The sequence below is a fragment of the Crocodylus porosus genome, unplaced genomic scaffold, assembly GCF_001723895.1.
Source record: "Crocodylus porosus isolate Cpor-Errol unplaced genomic scaffold, CroPor_comp1, whole genome shotgun sequence".
NCBI classification, from domain to species: Eukaryota; Metazoa; Chordata; order Crocodylia; family Crocodylidae; genus Crocodylus; species Crocodylus porosus.
The window spans coordinates 29,151,523-29,168,693 of NW_017728886.1; the positions used below are offsets into that span (position 1 = coordinate 29,151,523).

The 17,171-nt window shown below is 40.3% G+C and overlaps 1 protein-coding gene across 1 annotated transcript in view; it reads right to left on the reverse strand.

The window, feature by feature from the left end:
• Positions 1–3,438: 3,438 nt before the first annotated feature.
• The window catches only part of GAD2 (glutamate decarboxylase 2), a 43,350-nt gene continuing 29,617 nt past the window's right edge, over positions 3,439–17,171 (reverse strand). The window contains exons 7-11 of the mRNA XM_019531854.1: positions 12,961–13,039; positions 11,976–12,125; positions 9,546–9,653; positions 5,922–6,011; positions 3,439–4,630 (exon numbers count right to left, since the gene is read on the reverse strand). Of these exons, the coding sequence (XP_019387399.1) occupies positions 4,457–4,630; positions 5,922–6,011; positions 9,546–9,653; positions 11,976–12,125; positions 12,961–13,039 (601 nt within the window). The 3' untranslated portion in view covers positions 3,439–4,456. The remainder of the gene's footprint in view (positions 4,631–5,921; positions 6,012–9,545; positions 9,654–11,975; positions 12,126–12,960; positions 13,040–17,171) is intronic.

Here is a 17,171-nt window from a genome sequence, read left to right on the forward strand (position 1 = left end):
GCTTATTTTATGGGTATGTCTTATTTTCGGGGAAACACGGTAGATCTGTTAATTAGAACTCTCTGGGTCCTACCCTTCAGGTAGCTTTCTAACCACTTGTCTCATAGTTAAGCCCACAGTCTTACAATTTTATCGCAAGAACATCATGGGATATCGGATCAAAAATTTTTTGGAAGTCAAGGTATACAATGTCAACCCCCTCTCCCTTATCCAGGTGGTGAGTTACCTGATTGTAAAAGGAGATGAGGTTGGTAAGACAAGACTTGCCCATGACAGCCATGCTGGCTATCATTCAGAATCCTACCTTTTGCAAGCCTATCGCATATAGACTACCTGATGAATTTTTCCAGGATTTTCCCTGGGATAGAAGTTAGGCTAGTTGGCCTATAGTTAATGAGGTCCTCCCTCCTCCCCTTCTTGACAATGAGCATAACACTGGCCCTCTTCCAGTCCTTGGGGACCTCCCCGGAGCACGAGTTTTGGAAAAGATTCTCTATGGGTTCCATTATTACTTCGGCCAGCTCCTTCAGCACTCTTGGATGAAGTTCATCTGGTCCTGTTGGCTTATATATATCCAATTTCTTTAGCTGATCACACACCAGTTCTTTGGCAATAGTAGGAAGGCAGTCATTTGGACCCTGCTCATTCTGTAACCTAGCTGGCATGATTTTCCCCTTGGCGGAGTGAAAGACTGAAGCAAAGTAGGCATTCAGGAGTTCAGTTTTTTCCTGAGTGCTGGTAACCCGCTGTCCCGAGTTGTTGAGCAATGGCTCCACACTCCCATTTGTTTTCTTCCTGTTCCCTATATACCTAAAAAAGAGCTTCGTGTTGTCGTTGATTTCCATTACTAATTTTAGTTCAGTCGCTGCCTTAGCTTTTCTAATCTGATCCCTATAAGTGCTGGCCATTGCTATATAGTGCTCATTGGGGGCTGTCCCTAGCTTCCATTGTCTGTATGTCTTTCTTTTTTCTTAATAGGACCATGATTTCCCTGTTTAGCCAAGATGGCTTCCTAGTCCTTTTGCTACATTTCCTCTGCATGGGAATGGATTTCCTTTGTGCTTCAAGAATCGTGTCCTTTAGGAATAATCATCTTCATGTACTCCTTTCACCTTTAGTGCCTGGTCCCACAACACATTGTCTACTAGTGACCTGAGCTTGTTGACGTTTGCATTTCTGAAGTCCAAAACTTTAAGCCTGCTATCTGATTTGTCTGCCTTGTGATTGACCATGAATGTAATGGTTTCATGGTCGCTATTGCCCCGGCTGCCCTCTATGTTTAAGTCGGTCACCAGGTCCTCTTCTTTGGCCAGGACCAAGTCTGGAAGAGCATTACCTCTGGTTGGCCCATGCACTTCCTGAGTCAGAAAAGGGTCTTTGTTGCAGGTCAGGAAGTAACATGACTGATTTGACTTGGCCAAGTGTTCTTTCCAAGAGATGTCTGGATACTTGAAGTTGCCCATGATGACCAGGTCCCCTGCACATGCAGTCTCTGTTAGTTCTCAGGCAGACTCTAGATCAAATTCCTCGCCCTGGTTTGGTGGTCTGTAGTATACACCTACAGTTAGATCTTTTAATATACACCTACAGTTAGAGCATATTTCATAGAAGGTGTCTTAATTGCAATAAGAAGAGATTGAGAATGAAAATACTCTCATCATAGGGATATTTGCTCAGGGATAGCACAAAAGATGTCAGTTTTCTGTTTATAGCAGCCTTCAATGATGTAGGCTTCACAAATGTAGCTAAGTCACTTTTTACACTTTTATTTGGGTTTATATTAACAACACGGATAAAATACTTTGGTCAAACACAAGAAGAACAAGTTGCAATGTCGTTCTTTCCTGGCTGCAATAAACATAGTAACATGGAAAAATGCTGGTTTTCGTGAAACACTGGATGTATATCTTGGATTGGCACAAAGAACTAATAAATACACTATTTGTACTTATTTAAAAACAGAATAGCACATGCAAGATGTAACCAGGCTACTGAACACCTTCACCATTGTCCCTGTACTATTTTTACACTTGGTTCTTTGCTATTTTCTAAGCAAGAAAAAAAGAATATAATGTGCTCTGCTGCTCAGTGTTGTAGTGGCTACAGCTTATCAATTTGTGAGCTGTTTGGAACAGGTAGCTTTAGTCCTCGTTAGCAGAACTCTTATCTCCTCTAAAGCATTCATAGACATCTTATGCATTGTAAACTGCAGTGGGCATTCCCTGGGATGAAGCAAATGTTCTGCTCTAAAGCTGATGAGGAATTAGTACTGAGCAAAGATATAGTATAGGGACTGTTGTGAATGCAGTTCTTACAATATCAAGAGTCAATACTATCACCACACAAAATGACATATCAATAATATATTGTACAAGCTTATACAGCAACACATGTTGATTTGCAACACTGTACAGTTTAAATCTAAAGTGCACAGCCTCAATCTGAGGTGACAAAACAGTACTATCAATATAATAAAGGCAACACAATTACAGACACAATTTATTTCCTCCTCTTATTTCATGTTGTTATGACATTATACTAAATCAGTACCCCATTTATATATGCTTTAGCTGAAGTTAAACCACGCTTCACTTATTTTCTTCAAGTATTTGAAAGACAGCAAAATAATATTGCTTTATAAACAAAAGTAGTCATTTAGATTTCAGTCATAGCTAAACCCAAAACTTCAATAAGGTTATAAATGGACAGCTCTGTCCCATGAAATACTGATTGAAACCTTTTCAAATGTCAAGAGGAAGGAAGTTGAATCTCAGTTTTCCCCTCAGAGACACCTGTGTTGTTTATGTGTGATTTTGCACCAGTGATTTTTAAGTGGGCATAGTTGGCTCTTCAAGAACTATGTTAGGAGAATTTAGGAGTATCTCAAAGCATTTAGATATCATTTGCAGTAAGATGCCTTTTCAAATACTGGGGGTGTTTAGAAAAAATATTATGTGAGAGACTTAGGTTTTACCATTTGTCATCCTGTTTACACAAGCTTCTGATTTAGGGCCCTACCCTGAAATATCCTATAAATCTTACTTATCCTACATCCCAGTTGTCCTTACCCAATTCACATTACCCTGTGAAACTGTACAGGCTCTGATTCTTAGAGAAGTTCAGTCAGTTCTAGTTTTCAAATATATTTTTGTCTCTATTGAATAAATTCTGGTTTATGAAATATGTAAGATGGTTCCAATACCCACATTTAGTCTACAGTAGCTGTGTCTACATGAGACACTTACTGCACAGTAGCTTGTTATTGCTGTTCAGTAGCTTGTTACTATTGCGCAGTAGCATCACCAGGCACGAACCGTGATATGACACTACTGTGCAGGAGTAATGAGCTACTGTGCAGTAAGCATCACTAGGCAACTGTGGTAGCTGGGATGCTACTGTGCAGTAATGCTGGTTACTCTGCAGTCATTTAGTACATGGTTATGCAAGTACTAAATGACTGTGCAGTTAACAACTGTGCAGTGGGCATCTCATATAGACACATCCAAGGTGGCCCTTTTGCAGTAGATTGTTTTTTAAACAGAAGAAAGAAACCATCCAAAAATAATCTTAATTCGGTTTTGGTTAGCACTGCAAATTGATTGTGCGTCTGTTTAGTTAGGCCATATAGGAAACATAAATAAGAATAATAGCATCTTATTATTGTACTGTAATTAATCTGATTAAGTGTTTTAAAGAGCTGGAGTACTCTTGTGGTTTTCAGTAATAAACCTGGGAAATGTACTATCCATGTAGCATGTAGAATGAGGCATCAGTATTTTTTAAGAATTTATGTGGGCTTATGTTTCAAAATAAGCATTGCTAACTATTTGATGTACTTTGATCAAAAAGAAAAAAAAACTTATTTAGTTTTCAGTTTCTGCCCCTGAAGTTTTTATAACCCATATAAAATAAAAATCTATAGTTTACAAAATAGGCTTTTTTTAATATATATATATATTCCTTTTGTAAAATTATACCTATTTAAATACATTTGAAATGTTGCTATAGGTAAATTAGAAATTCTGTTCTAATACTATGAAAAAGGCAAACTTTTCACTTTTAAACACACAGTTTGCGGACTTTATGCTTCTAATTGCCCCCCAAATTTGATTTTGTTGCTATTTAGGGGCAAATTTGGCATCATTCAATCTACTTTTAACCTAAAATAGTTATTTACTAATTGTATTAAAATTTGGGGAAAATATTTCAAGTCTCTTCTGTTATTCTTTATCTGTTTGAATGCAGCCTTTTTATAGCTAATTATTGAAGAGGTATTCTAAAACTCAAGATAGGATTTTGAAAGGAGCCATGTTGCTTGATTTTAAACTGTACTTTACTCGGACGCCACAATATAGAAATAGATTTACTTTGGAACAAACTACAAATACATTCGCACAGTTTGTGACAACTTAATTGTCTACCTAAATATTCTGGAACAGACTTTCAGATCAGAATATTACAAATCTTGTCCCAGACGTTCTATTTCCTCAATCAGGAAATCAATGTCTTGATGACTTGCTGCTGGGTTTGAGATGACCATCCGAAAGAAGTTCACTTTGTCTCCCAGTGGCTGATAGCTCACCATTGTAGTTCCATATTCCATCATTCTGGCTTTTATCACTGGAGCTACCTACAAAGATATGGCACAAAATCTGAGAAATATTTCCAATTCTACACCTTATTCGTTCTTTCTCTGAAAAGGGGGAAACTAAAAACAAACAACAAATACACAAAAATCATTAAAATGTAACAAGCTCAATAGTGAGTAAAATGAGAACAACTGAGTAAGGATCTCACCTAGTGGTAACATTAGAGCGTGTTGTGCTCATGCAAAAATCAATGAGAGATTTTTTGTCTACTGATTTTAACCCCAATTCACCAATTCAGTTATTAAGGCTGGTAAAAAAAATCCCATCAAAGATTTTTTTTTGCTTGAAAGTTGGACTTTAAACTATTTCTTTTGAGAAAAGTGCTACCTCTTTGAGGAAAATTGTGATATTGTTGGATAAGCAAATGTGAAGGCTGAAAAGTTTGTGACTTTTAGCCAAAACAAAACAGTTCAGCCACAGCCTGGTACCTTTCTGTTTAGATATGTCTCAGGAGAGTTATAGTTTGATAACCTCAAAGCTACAGTTTGCTAACCACTGTCCTCTATGGACCAGACCCTAAATCAGATTTTATCTCATGAAGTATGGTGACCAACTGGAATCCAAAGATACATCATCTCCTTCTCAACATATCCCCATAATGCATCAGAAGAGATACAATCAGCCAGGAAGCACAGCCTATAAAAAGTATGAGGAGTCTAAACTGCAGTCTTCTTAGGCATTGGGGTTTTATGACATCATGAAGGCTGTCAAGACACCTTGCAAAAGTATAAACTGTTCTTTAGATGAAAATAAATGGCTCACAGCTACACTAACCAGTTTGCTAATACTTAGTATTGCTGACACAATGCAATTAATACAAGCCAGCTCTTCCAGCTTATTGGTATAATCACTTTCCCTCTTGTTTTCATGTGGCAGACGTCCACTGCATAATCAAAATAAATCTGTGTTCAGATTGTTACATATTTTGGAATTATATGTTGCAATTTATACCACCAATGACAAGGATGACCATAGTCTAAATAAGTATGATAAAGAATAGGTAAATTCATGGGATACAGAATAGAGAAGACAGTATTCAAATCAACTGAATAACAGGAGTATTTTGTAAGCCTAATTACCTTGCAAAACTGACAACTAAAATGAACTTTGAAGTGATGAATCTTTTCTTATTAATTTTAATGATTATCTTGTTTATAAAAATGTAAGTAAGTACTCATTGCAGTGCTTCCCTGAGAACAAGATTATTGTATGGGCCACTTCCCATCATAGTCCCATTTTGGATCACGTAACATTTCAGCCTGTCTTACTTACCTTCATTAGATGATTCATTCTTTCTTCATTGTCTTCCATGTCTCGTAGACTGGGAGGTATGTACCAGAAGCAGACATTTGTGTGCTGGGGCTAAACACAAAATAATAATAGCCTACACTGTTAGAAAAACTCATAATATCTTAATTGCAATTAAATTCATGCCTTTGCCTTTTCTCATACATCATCTTATGACAACAGTCAATGGTTTTCATTATTGCAGAACACAGAGTCATCATCATTATTAACACAGGAGGCATAATTTTAGGCAATATCTCAAAGATGTCAGATGCAGAAATGCATCCCTCAGCTGTGTGTATATATTTTTTCCCTGTGGGCAGACATCTAGATTCTGTGTGTGTTGTCCCTTTTAGAGGATAAATGGAGTGTCAGGTTGATGCCTCCCCAGAAGCCGGTGTCTATTATATATCATCTAAACAATAGTATATTCTGTTCTGGTTCATTTTTTTCATATGAATGCATAATACATAATTCTAGCCCAGTAGACTAGGATCAGAGGAGATATATAAAGGGTACAAGTTAGATTCCTTTGTACTCACTGAAACTCCTTGATGCTCAGTTAGGCTTTCTGGGATGCAGTTAAGCTTCCTTTCTAATGTGTGAGGACAATGGAGTTTTAGATGGTCTAACTTAAATATTTTGGATCCAGAAAAAGAGAAGTACAAAACAAGGAGCAGCCTTCTCTGACTCTCACATTTTTACATTTAACTGATTCCTTGCTTTTCCTCTCTTGCTACATTCCACCTTGCTGCCCACTAAATGTGTTGGATACACCAATTTCAATGCCTTTATCTCATTTAGTGCAACCAAATTTAGTATTGATATTGGAGATAAGGGGAATCAGTTATACATTAACAAGTGAGTATAAATCTAAAGTTCCAATTGAGAGCAGCATTTAAGTACATAGTTATAATCACTACCTATTTGGCAAAGCTCTTAACAGCATGCTAAATTTTAACCATCAGAGCAGCGAACAGGTTTGCAATATACTTAATAGGGACAAAAAAATTAACTGGTCTTAAGAGAGCACTTTAAGTTTTCATTATATGGGATTTGACTCAGTGACCCAGCAGTTCTCCGTCAGCTTTAGTCCTACGTCAGTAAGACTTAAGCATGTGCTTAAGTACTCTGCAAGATACGAGTGAAGTGTTCAGCTGAGGCCCAAAAAAATAAGTCTAAGGAGGTTCTGCAGATGGTATTCCTCCCTCTGAGTTCCTTGCAAGTCATTACACAAGGGAATCTGAACTTAAGCAACACACCTACTATAGGAGACAGCACAGAGTTTTACAACCTAAGCTTTTGGGGGTAAGGACCATTTTTATGACATATTTATGTCATCTTACACAGTCAGGCCCCAATCTCCCTAGGAGCTGCTAAGGACTACTGCAATACAATAATAAACAGAAATGGGTAAGTGACATCAGGACAGCTTCCATCTAGCTTTATTTCTGAATGTGACTCTGTCTGGAGATGTTGACAAAATGTATCTCACAGTTATCAGGATTATTTTTTAGTCACATGGAGCATTGTAGTCTGTGTTAGAGAACAGTTACCTGTATTAGGAAATTGCGGACCCATTGTCCAATTAAACTCTGATGTTAAATCTTTTACTATTGTTTTAGTTTAGGGCATGTCTTCATCACTTTGGACCAAGCCAGGGAGCACCACCATCTGTTGCCCACATGCCCTGAACTCTCAGTGAAAGGTGACCACTATCTTTCATCTGGGTAAGGATGAAATTTTCTACTCGGCAATTCTCTACTCAGTTGCCTCCTTGACTTGCCCATAGACCCCATAGATAATAGTCTTCCACCATATACAAGTTAATCACATTGTCCTATCAGTCACATCTCTACTACATCTCTACTTCAGACTATGGCCATGTACAGACATTCAATTTTTACTGGAAGAGTCACTGCTTTCCCAGTGGAAACTACAAGTATATAGATGTTTGGGATTGTTCTACCAGAGCAAAAATGGCTACCTTGGAGGCACCAGTCGCCAAGCTGGGGAGTCCAGGGGGGCCCCCCTGCACACTCCTCAGTGGACGCAGAAGTGGACCGCAAGTGTTTCTGGTCCACTTCTGGGTCTGCTGCTGAGTGTGCTGGGGAGCCCCCCATGCTCCTGTTGAATGTTGCATCTGCCCCAGGTACCTAGAGTTATGTAGAAAAAACATTTAAAGCTGTGTCTATGTCCAAATCTCTGAATATTTCCGAGTCTTTCTGAATTGATTTGGAGGGTTCCGATTCAATTAAGAGAAATTAAAGGGTCTCCTGATTTGATTTGGATTTGGAAATCTTTGTTGAATTGATCAAGGACTGAAGCTTCACACAATCCTAAAAAATACCCTGGAAACAACTAGGGTTATATTACTTCTGGAAGAATTTTTTTCTGGGAGAGCGAATGTCTGTATACTTTACCTTCTGCGAGAAGCTGAAGCACAGTCCTCCAGCTTCCCAGGACACTTTGCTCCCAGCAATGCTCTTTTTCTGGGGAGCCAGTTTGTTGCTCAGGCTGGAGTCTACTGCTCCAGCTGATCAGGGAGCATGACACACCCCCTTCATAATCCCATATTGTGCTGCATGGAGACTTTCACATACATTTAGGCTGGAAGGGACCTCAGAGGATCATCGAGTCCAGCCCCCTACCCCAGGGGCAGGAAGTCAGCAGGGATCATAGGATCCCAGCAAGATAAACATCCAAATGTGTCTTGAAGGTGTTCAAAGTGGGTGCTTGAACCACCTCTGGCAGCAGTCTATTCCAAACCCTGAGGGCTCAGACAGTAAAGAAGTTCTTCCTTATGTCCAGCTTGACTTGGTCACGGTGAAGTTTGTGACCGTTCAACCTTGTCATCCCTTGGGGCGTTCTGGTGAACAAATGTTCCCCCAGATACTGGTGGTCACCCCTGATCATCAACTTATAGGTGGCCACCAGATCACCCCTGAGCCTGTGCTTTTCCAGGCTGAAGAGCCCCATGGCTCTCAGCCTGTCGTCGTAAGGTCTGTTTTCCTGACCTCTGATCACGCGCGTGGCTCTTCTCTGGACTCTCTCAAGCTTCTCTACACCCTTTTTGAATTGTGGAGCCCAAAACTGGATGCAGTACTCCAGCTACGGCCTCACCAAGGCCGAGTACAACAGGAGAATGACGTCTCGGGATTTGCTCGAGAAGCATCTATGGATGCAAGCCAGTGTTTTGCTCGCTTTACTAGCCACAACATCACACTGAAGGCTCATATTCATCTTGTGGTCAATCATGGCCCCCAAGTCCCTTTCATCTGTAGTGCTAACCAGCATAGCACCGCTGAGTATAAGACTGCTGAGCCTCAGACACAGGTTGACTGAGCAGTATGAGCCAGCCAATCAGGGCTGCCATCTGTCCCTGGATGTGTGTGTAGGGCTCCCTGGATGCACAGAATCAGTACTGCAAGCTCTCCACTCCTCTGGGGCTTAGCATTTGAATGTTTGCCTCGGGGTGCTCCGGTTTTATTTTTCTACTGGGAAACAAACCTGGGAAAATTCTCTCAGATCATTTGAACATATTGAGCCAGCCTATGTTTATTTGGTATAAACCACATGCTTAAAGTGACAGCAAGCCAGAACACATACCTTTCCATCAAACACCATTTCATAACCTTCTCTATTCTTTATTTTATTATACAGATATTCTGCAAGTTCCAAGCACTTGTCAACCTGTGCTTCAAATCCTATAGTTCCCTGCATTAAAAAGGAAGAAAAGAAAAAACATGAAGTTTGTGTCTGTCTACATTTTGACTGATACTGTGAAAGGAATATATAGCATTTTGTAAAGCAGTGGCACAGGTTACTTTTTCTTGCAAAATTCTGGCTCCAAGATGCTGAGATTGCTGTGAACAACCAAGCCTAGCTGGTACTAGATTATTCCTTTTGGAGTCAGAACTTTCAATAAGCTATCCAAAAGAAGTAATTGAGCAATATCAGTCTTGTTTCAGGTGGAACATGATGATATCTCTCACTAGTAGCCAGCTTTATTGGTAGCCTCTGCAGAGAGATTAAGGACCTGATAGGTATGACTGGATAGGAAAGGAGCATGAATTTCTTCTTGGTCAGGGTTGAGTTACATGGTGGATCAACTTGCTCTCTAGCTTGTGGCTTGAAGATTTAAGCCTACAGGAATGACATTTTTACAGAAAATCCAGCTTTAAAATTAAAAAATATGCTTTTACAGATCAGTCTGATGCGTGGTGAAAAATGGATCTTCTGTTCAATGCAGCAGCATCTCTACAGGATTGTCTCTCCTCTTTTCTATTTGATAAGGTATGGATTAGAGATCTTTGTTTTGCTCCAGCAGTCCTTTCTGGTTCTTTTCTAGCTAAAGTCATAATCTTTGTTTGTAACATCATAATCACTTCTTCAGTTACCAGCTGTGATGCCACAGATAAAGACTTATGCTGAATAAGCAGCAGGAAAGGATAAATTTGATGAAAAGAGAAACATTGGTTCTATTTTTACATAAACGTTCCATGTTAAATAGAAGTGGGGTGCAGGGACAGAAAAAGTAGTATAAGACATATGGTAACTGTAAAGCCTATAGGAAAAAGAGTCTAACAGCTGATCAGACTCTCAGCCCTACCAGTCTAATACTGTACGTACTGCTCTGGCAGTGTCAAACAGATTTAAAACTCTTTTTAGTGGTCCTATGTATAAAGGAATCTTGCAAAAGTGTAAAGCCAGCATAGCCTTAGGTGAAGTGGGGTTGGCCAAAAGGAGGTTGGAACCAGGATTTCCTTGTGCTCTGGAGACCCCCAACTACTCCAGCAGCTCATAGGGGGTTATTTTGGATAGCAAAGCTCAACTGAAGCTTGAGTTTTCTTTTGAAATCTTGTGGCTAGACTGGTGCCTAGTGACTTGAGGACCAGGATAACAAGAGATGGCTTATATCTAACTTTGTAGCTTTCCACAGCTGCAGTATAGTTTGATGTTGGTACCAAAGATCTGCCCCAGAATGTTTTTCAGAACTTTAATAAGGTACATGAGGGTCTGTGGGCGTGTCTACCTCTTATAAGTCAGATTAGCCTAAACTTGCCATTTTTAAGACACATTAGGGGCACGTGTCCACAGGTGTGCTCATTAATGCAGCTTAAAAATGGTGATTTTAGGTTAATCGTGCCTAAATTTGATACTTGCTTTATGCAAGTATCAAATTTAGGCATGAATAGCTAAGTTGCATTAGCTCATGTGTAGACACTTAATGCACATTAATATGTCTTCATGTGGGCTAATGAAACTCAGCTATTTGCGCCTAAGTTTAAAGCACCTTAATGAGCATTAGCATGTCCACATGTAGATGTCCACCTAAATCTTCTTAATGTGCCTTAAGCAAAGGTGCATTAAGTTTAGGCGCATGCAAATACACATGTAGATACACCCTGTATGTCATTTTTTGGAGGGGAACAATCAACTGCACTGAATAAATCTAAGACAGTTTGATATAATAGCATGAATTCATACACTAAAATATTTATTTGGCAACATTTAAAAAACAAGGATACATTAATTCATGTGATCCAGTGCTTTTAGATTTCTCAGAGCCATGTCTCCAAAAGAGCAGATTTTAATTAGTTTCCCCATATTAGCAAAATAATTCTGCTATAATTACTGCATAAAATGGAACCAGGTGTTCTAGTCTGGCTTGTCATGTTTAATTTTAGAACATCATTAATGAAAAATCTTTGCATTCCAGAAACTTTCTGGCCTCATTATATTTAGACAAAATATTTATACTATCAGGTTGTTAAAGTTAGACATGGCAAATGCTGTGCTTTATCATTGAGTCCGAGTTTCACAATCTTTTATGGTCCCTTGTAGCTAAAATGGGTAAAGGTGAAGTACAAGGAAAAAAAATCAATAATAATAAAAAGAATATCTTATTATTGTTCTTTCTTTCATCTACTACGTGGGAAGTTCAGATAAAAAAACACTACTAAAATGGCAATATAGAAAGTAAAGCTGTGTCTGGTGTTCACTGCTTTGATTCAGATGCATCAGATATTTGCTTACCTTTGCTCTCCACATCAGCCATAGCTTGAAGACATCAACATGACGTCCACACTGTAAAGCCTTGTCTCCAGTGTCATAGGACAAATCATAGTGTTTGTCTTGTTGAAAGAGGTAGGAAGCATGCATTTGATTGCAGCTCTGCATCAATCCCTTAAAGAAGCAGAGATGTGATTTAGAAAAACTGGTATGTGCATAAGTTTACTACTTAGCTTTCTTTCTTGATCATTGTTTTTTCTTTCCCTTACTTAACCTGTCCAAGTGACCTTGGAAGGCATTCCTTCTCTTAAGGCAGTTTGGCTAAGTCGGTTGTAATGGCTGTTGCAAATAATGTCATACTATCCCTTGAGTCTGTGTCCAGAAGGCTCTTTGCCTTGCTTTCTCTCTGATTGCAGGTAATTCCAATGCAGGTGGTCTATATAAGGCCCTTGCTCCCCTTGAGCTATAGAACAGGGGATTATAATATGTGGTATGGAAGACTTGGGTAGGCTAGGATAAGTACTGAGTTAAACAAGGAGTTAAGTGCTGCTTCTGAAGACAAGTGGTTCTGTCTGACCCTGTTAGAGGTGGCAAAATATAATTTTGAAAGGCAACCTTATAATGTGCATATCCTTTGGATGAGGGCTAGTCGTTGGCTAAGGCGAGGGCAGCTGTATCAGGAAAAGCATGAAGCTAATAACGTTTTAATTTTCCATTTTATATGTATGTATGACGTAAATTGAACCTAATCATGGCTCTATTGAAGTATTTATAAAGATCATCCTTGGACTGCTTCATAGCATTGCATTTTGCAGTCAACAAGGAGTGAGAATTTGGGCTTTTATTTTTTGGATTTACCTGTATATGTAGCTCTGCAAAAAATCTGACTGAAAAAAATGAAGGTGAAACAATACACCAGCTATGTTAACATACACCAGCTATGAGAGTTATAGAGCAAGCATCCAGAATATTCAGGGAAACATGCAAAAGATGCAAGAGGAAGACGTACCTCTTCTCTAACTAACAGGGCGGAACACTGCAATGGGACGCCCATCATCTTGTGCGGATTCCATGTCACAGAATTGGCCCTACAACAATGAACAACTTTAAACTGAGAATTATACACAAGGGGGAGATCAGTAAGACAGTAAAAAATGAAAGTAACAAAACTTATATAGGGCTCCTTTTCCTCAAGAACCAAAGTTGCAAATAAGACCAGCAGTTTTTAGAAGTGTGAAATGTTCAGAAAAGGCCCATCATTACCATTTAACATAGATGTAAATTTACTCATCCATGCTCCTTTCCTGAATAAATGTTGTTGTATAGTTAGGACTAAAAGATCCTGGGCCTGGAGATTTAATTTTGAATAAGTTTGCCATTCTCTAGACTTTACAATTTCTACATTTCTAGGGAGTCATCTATACTTTTGAATTATAGTCACTATTGCAGATGGAGGTGGGGAATGACTTTTAGGACCAGTTTTATCAAAGGTATTTTAGATACCTAAAGATACAAATAGGTGTCCAGTGATATTTTCCAAACTACCTAACAGATGTGGTACTCCATTCCCGTTGATTTCAGTGAGAGCTGGGCATTTAATTCACTTTGGCACTTTTATCTGCATCTTCAGAGATGTAAGGGGCATGATAGTGCTGCTCTTGAACATTCCCTGCCCTCCCACTCCTGCTGACATGCTCCAAACTCCAAAATATGCCAACAAAGCCATTCTGGGGCTTCCCTCTGAGTCCACTGTTGAAACCTCAGTCTTTGTTGTGCTTGAAAGCAGCCACTGGAGATGTCCACGGAGCAGCCTCACTAACATTTTCAAGCTTGCAGCCAGGAACTGGGAGCAGATGGGAGTCAGGTTCAGAGGTGTTCAGCCAGAGCACGCAGCCTCCATGGTTTAGATATACCATACGAACCTTTGAAATTCTGGCCTTTGCCACATTTCAAAAGAGGTTTAGGCGCCTCAGTCACTGAGGTGCTCTTGAGAATTTTCACCCCAAAGGCCGGAAGGTCGGCTGACATAAATCGTCAACGCTCCGCTGCTTCTAACGAACTACAAAAATGAACTCAGTTTGAGGATCTGTCCTAAAATGGCTGTGGCAATGAATTTTGGATTATCTCACACAACTCTTTTACCCTCATTCCTGCTCTCTCCATTTGTCTGGGGGTGTGAACAGTGTAACATGCTTGAAAATAGGTTATGAGCTTATGAGGTCCAGACACAATGCAAAACTGCTGCTCTCCAGCCAAATGGTGTTATAGGGGGCTGTGTGGGGAACTGATCTCAGTCTCCGTCCTTTGTCAGAACAGGGGTCCTGGAGATGCCTCCACCCTAGAGCTGTAGTGAGCTCATCTGGTGCCTGAGGAGGAGGGAGGGGTGGGGGAAAGAGGGCAAGTGTATGCTAAGCACAGCAGATGGGGGATGGCGGCAGCATGGGTAAGGGGAAGGGAAGTGCTGAAACTGTTCAGCATCAGCAACAGCAGCTCTGGCGGCAGCCCCATGTCTGGGCTTTCTGGGAGCTTGATGTCCCACTCTTTCCCCCCAACCCCAATTCATACATATTGGGATCAGGGTTCTGCCTGCTCTGACAAAGGCTCCCTGGCCGGGGCGGGTGCCCTGCTTGCCCTCGTTATGGGCCAGGCCCACCCCCACTGGAACCACAGAGGTATCCAGGTGCTGGATTTCCACTGCTGCTCCTGGCATTTTGGGGTAAGGGTGGCAGCAGCAGGGGCTTACCTGCCTCAGGCAGGATCTTGGTCTCGTTCATCAGCAGTGGCAGCCAGGGGTGGGGGAGTGCCCTGCTCCAGGAAAGTGCTCATAGTCTGCTTCACTCCCCCTCCTCCTCCCATGTATGTGTATGCATGTGGTGAAGTGAATGGTGTGTCATGGGATACTGGAGGACCCAGGGGTCCCCTGTCATGCTCCCTACATGTATGGAGCAGTGATGCACTTCAAAATAGTACCCAGTGCTTCCAGCACTTTTGAAACGTTTCAAAGGGCTTGTATGTTTGTACAGCTGGCCCTTCAAAATGTTTCAAAGGCATCTGAAATGTTTCACTTGTTACTTCTGTCCATACCCATTGGTTACCAAGAGGGCAGAGACTGTGTTAGAAAATGATTTGACTTATTTGCTAGCAAAAATTACGGCTCCCAAGGTGGGTACAAAAATATCTGGACTGAATGACTAGCTTTGCTCTATGAGTAGTCTCCAGAGATTACTGCTTGATTATTAATGTACATATATAATATGAGTTACATTAATATTAGTTATGGGGGCGCATTATAATCTGCATGCTAAATTGACTGAGATAGAAGAGCTTTCATTTCATTTCACTCATTTCTCTATAATTTTTAATATTGTCTTGCAGTCTCCTGTCTGGTTTTTCCACCCATCTCCAGGAGGAGTGAAAATTAAATAATCTGTGTCGCCCTTACAGATGACACAGGTTACTTTCCCTGGTATTCTGTGCAGGACTCTTCCCACTCTGCAGATACCTGTATAGGAGGGGAATAAAGGACCTGTGGTGGCTGCTTTCCTACAATACAGGAAAGGAAGATGATATGCTGCTCTCCAGTACTCCCAGTTTTCAGCACCATTATATGTGCCCAGAATCTAGCCCAGAATTTGCCAGGGGCAACATGTATCCCAGTATGATCCGGTGCCCTTCCTTTTGAAGACACAAATATCTGCAGATACTGTTTTGCACCCCCAGTTAATTGTAACACAGTTTGGGTCACTCCCATCCCTGCCTTCCAGACTGTACCTGCAAATCTGACTTGTAGCTTCCAGTGTCTAAACGAGGGAGCTGGTGGCAGGGCATTCTCTGCTAGAGGCCCTTGACTGAAACTGATGCCTCTTTCCATAAAAGCTTGAATCTGTTGGCTTTCGGGGTGTAATATCTAGTCGACCAAAAAAGGCCCCCAGTTTGAAACTAAAAAATGGAGAGACATGCTTGAGCAGCTGGCACTGAAGGGATTGCTTTTTTTCTTTCTGGGAGATCTTGGAAGCAGGGATTTGGATGTATACACATCATTATCATTTTCTCACAGATTGCTTCTTACTCTCTCCAAGCAGGCAACTGTGAAATGCTGTACCTGGACACAGTGGAATACAAATACATCTACACTTTCCTTCCTGCTATTTAAACAGGACTATTCAGGCACCTGATGCAAAGCCTGTGAGGAATACTCTTTCACAGGCAAACATCTGGCTACTTGGCCCAGGTCTCTGAGCAACTGGCAGCTTTTAATCAACTCAGAGTCAATCATCTGGTTAGGGTGCCAGAGCAAATGTTTCCAAACTAGCATCTGAGTTTATGAATCTCCTTTGATATGAGAGCTATGAACTTCATTTGCTGTAACCCATACACATGCAAAAAAAAATTTAAGATCCCTCTGAGCAATAGAGGTGACTTGTTTTTGGTTTGTTTTTTACCAACAGAAAGGTTGTTTACCAACAATGATGCCCAGGTGCCAATTTTCTGCCTAAGTCATCACATTGATTTTCAAGTCATCCATTGCCAAAATTCTTCCCAGTTACATACAAAGAATTGTAATTAGTTAAAGGAGAAGTTATGATTTTTTTGCTTTGTCACAGAGTGCTGGTCACCAACCACTGATATATACTTAAATAAAATGCTTATTGACGACAACACTTAAAAACAATTATATAGGCAAAAATGAAAAAAAGTGACAAATTCCTATTGGACCATTTGGGGTTTTGCATAATTTAGGTTGGTAGAATTTGGTCTACAGGCATTATCTGAAACTGGAGGTATTCACAGATATGTACCAACATCCAAACATGGCCACATTAATTGTGTGTTTATATGTCATAGTTTGATGCTCAGACTGGAATTTAAGGAAACAAGTTTCAATTTGATGTATGGTAACTAAACAGCAGTGTTTCCCAGCATGAAAATTCCATACGTGTGCTTACTTTTTCAAAACGGTCACATGGCCGGTATATTTACACCCCACACTGCGAAGAAACAGGGTAAATCAGGTTATGCAGAACTTCATGCTCCCTTGGCTACGTTGCTTCCAGTACCTGAGCTAGCTTCATTAAAGATAATTTGAGGTATCTGTTTTCATAGAATCATAGAATCAATGAGTGGGAAGGGACCTAGACAGATCATCGAGTCCGACCCCCTGCCATGGGCAGGAAGGAGCACTGGGCGTGGGAGGGGTCATAGACCCCAGCCAGGTGCCTA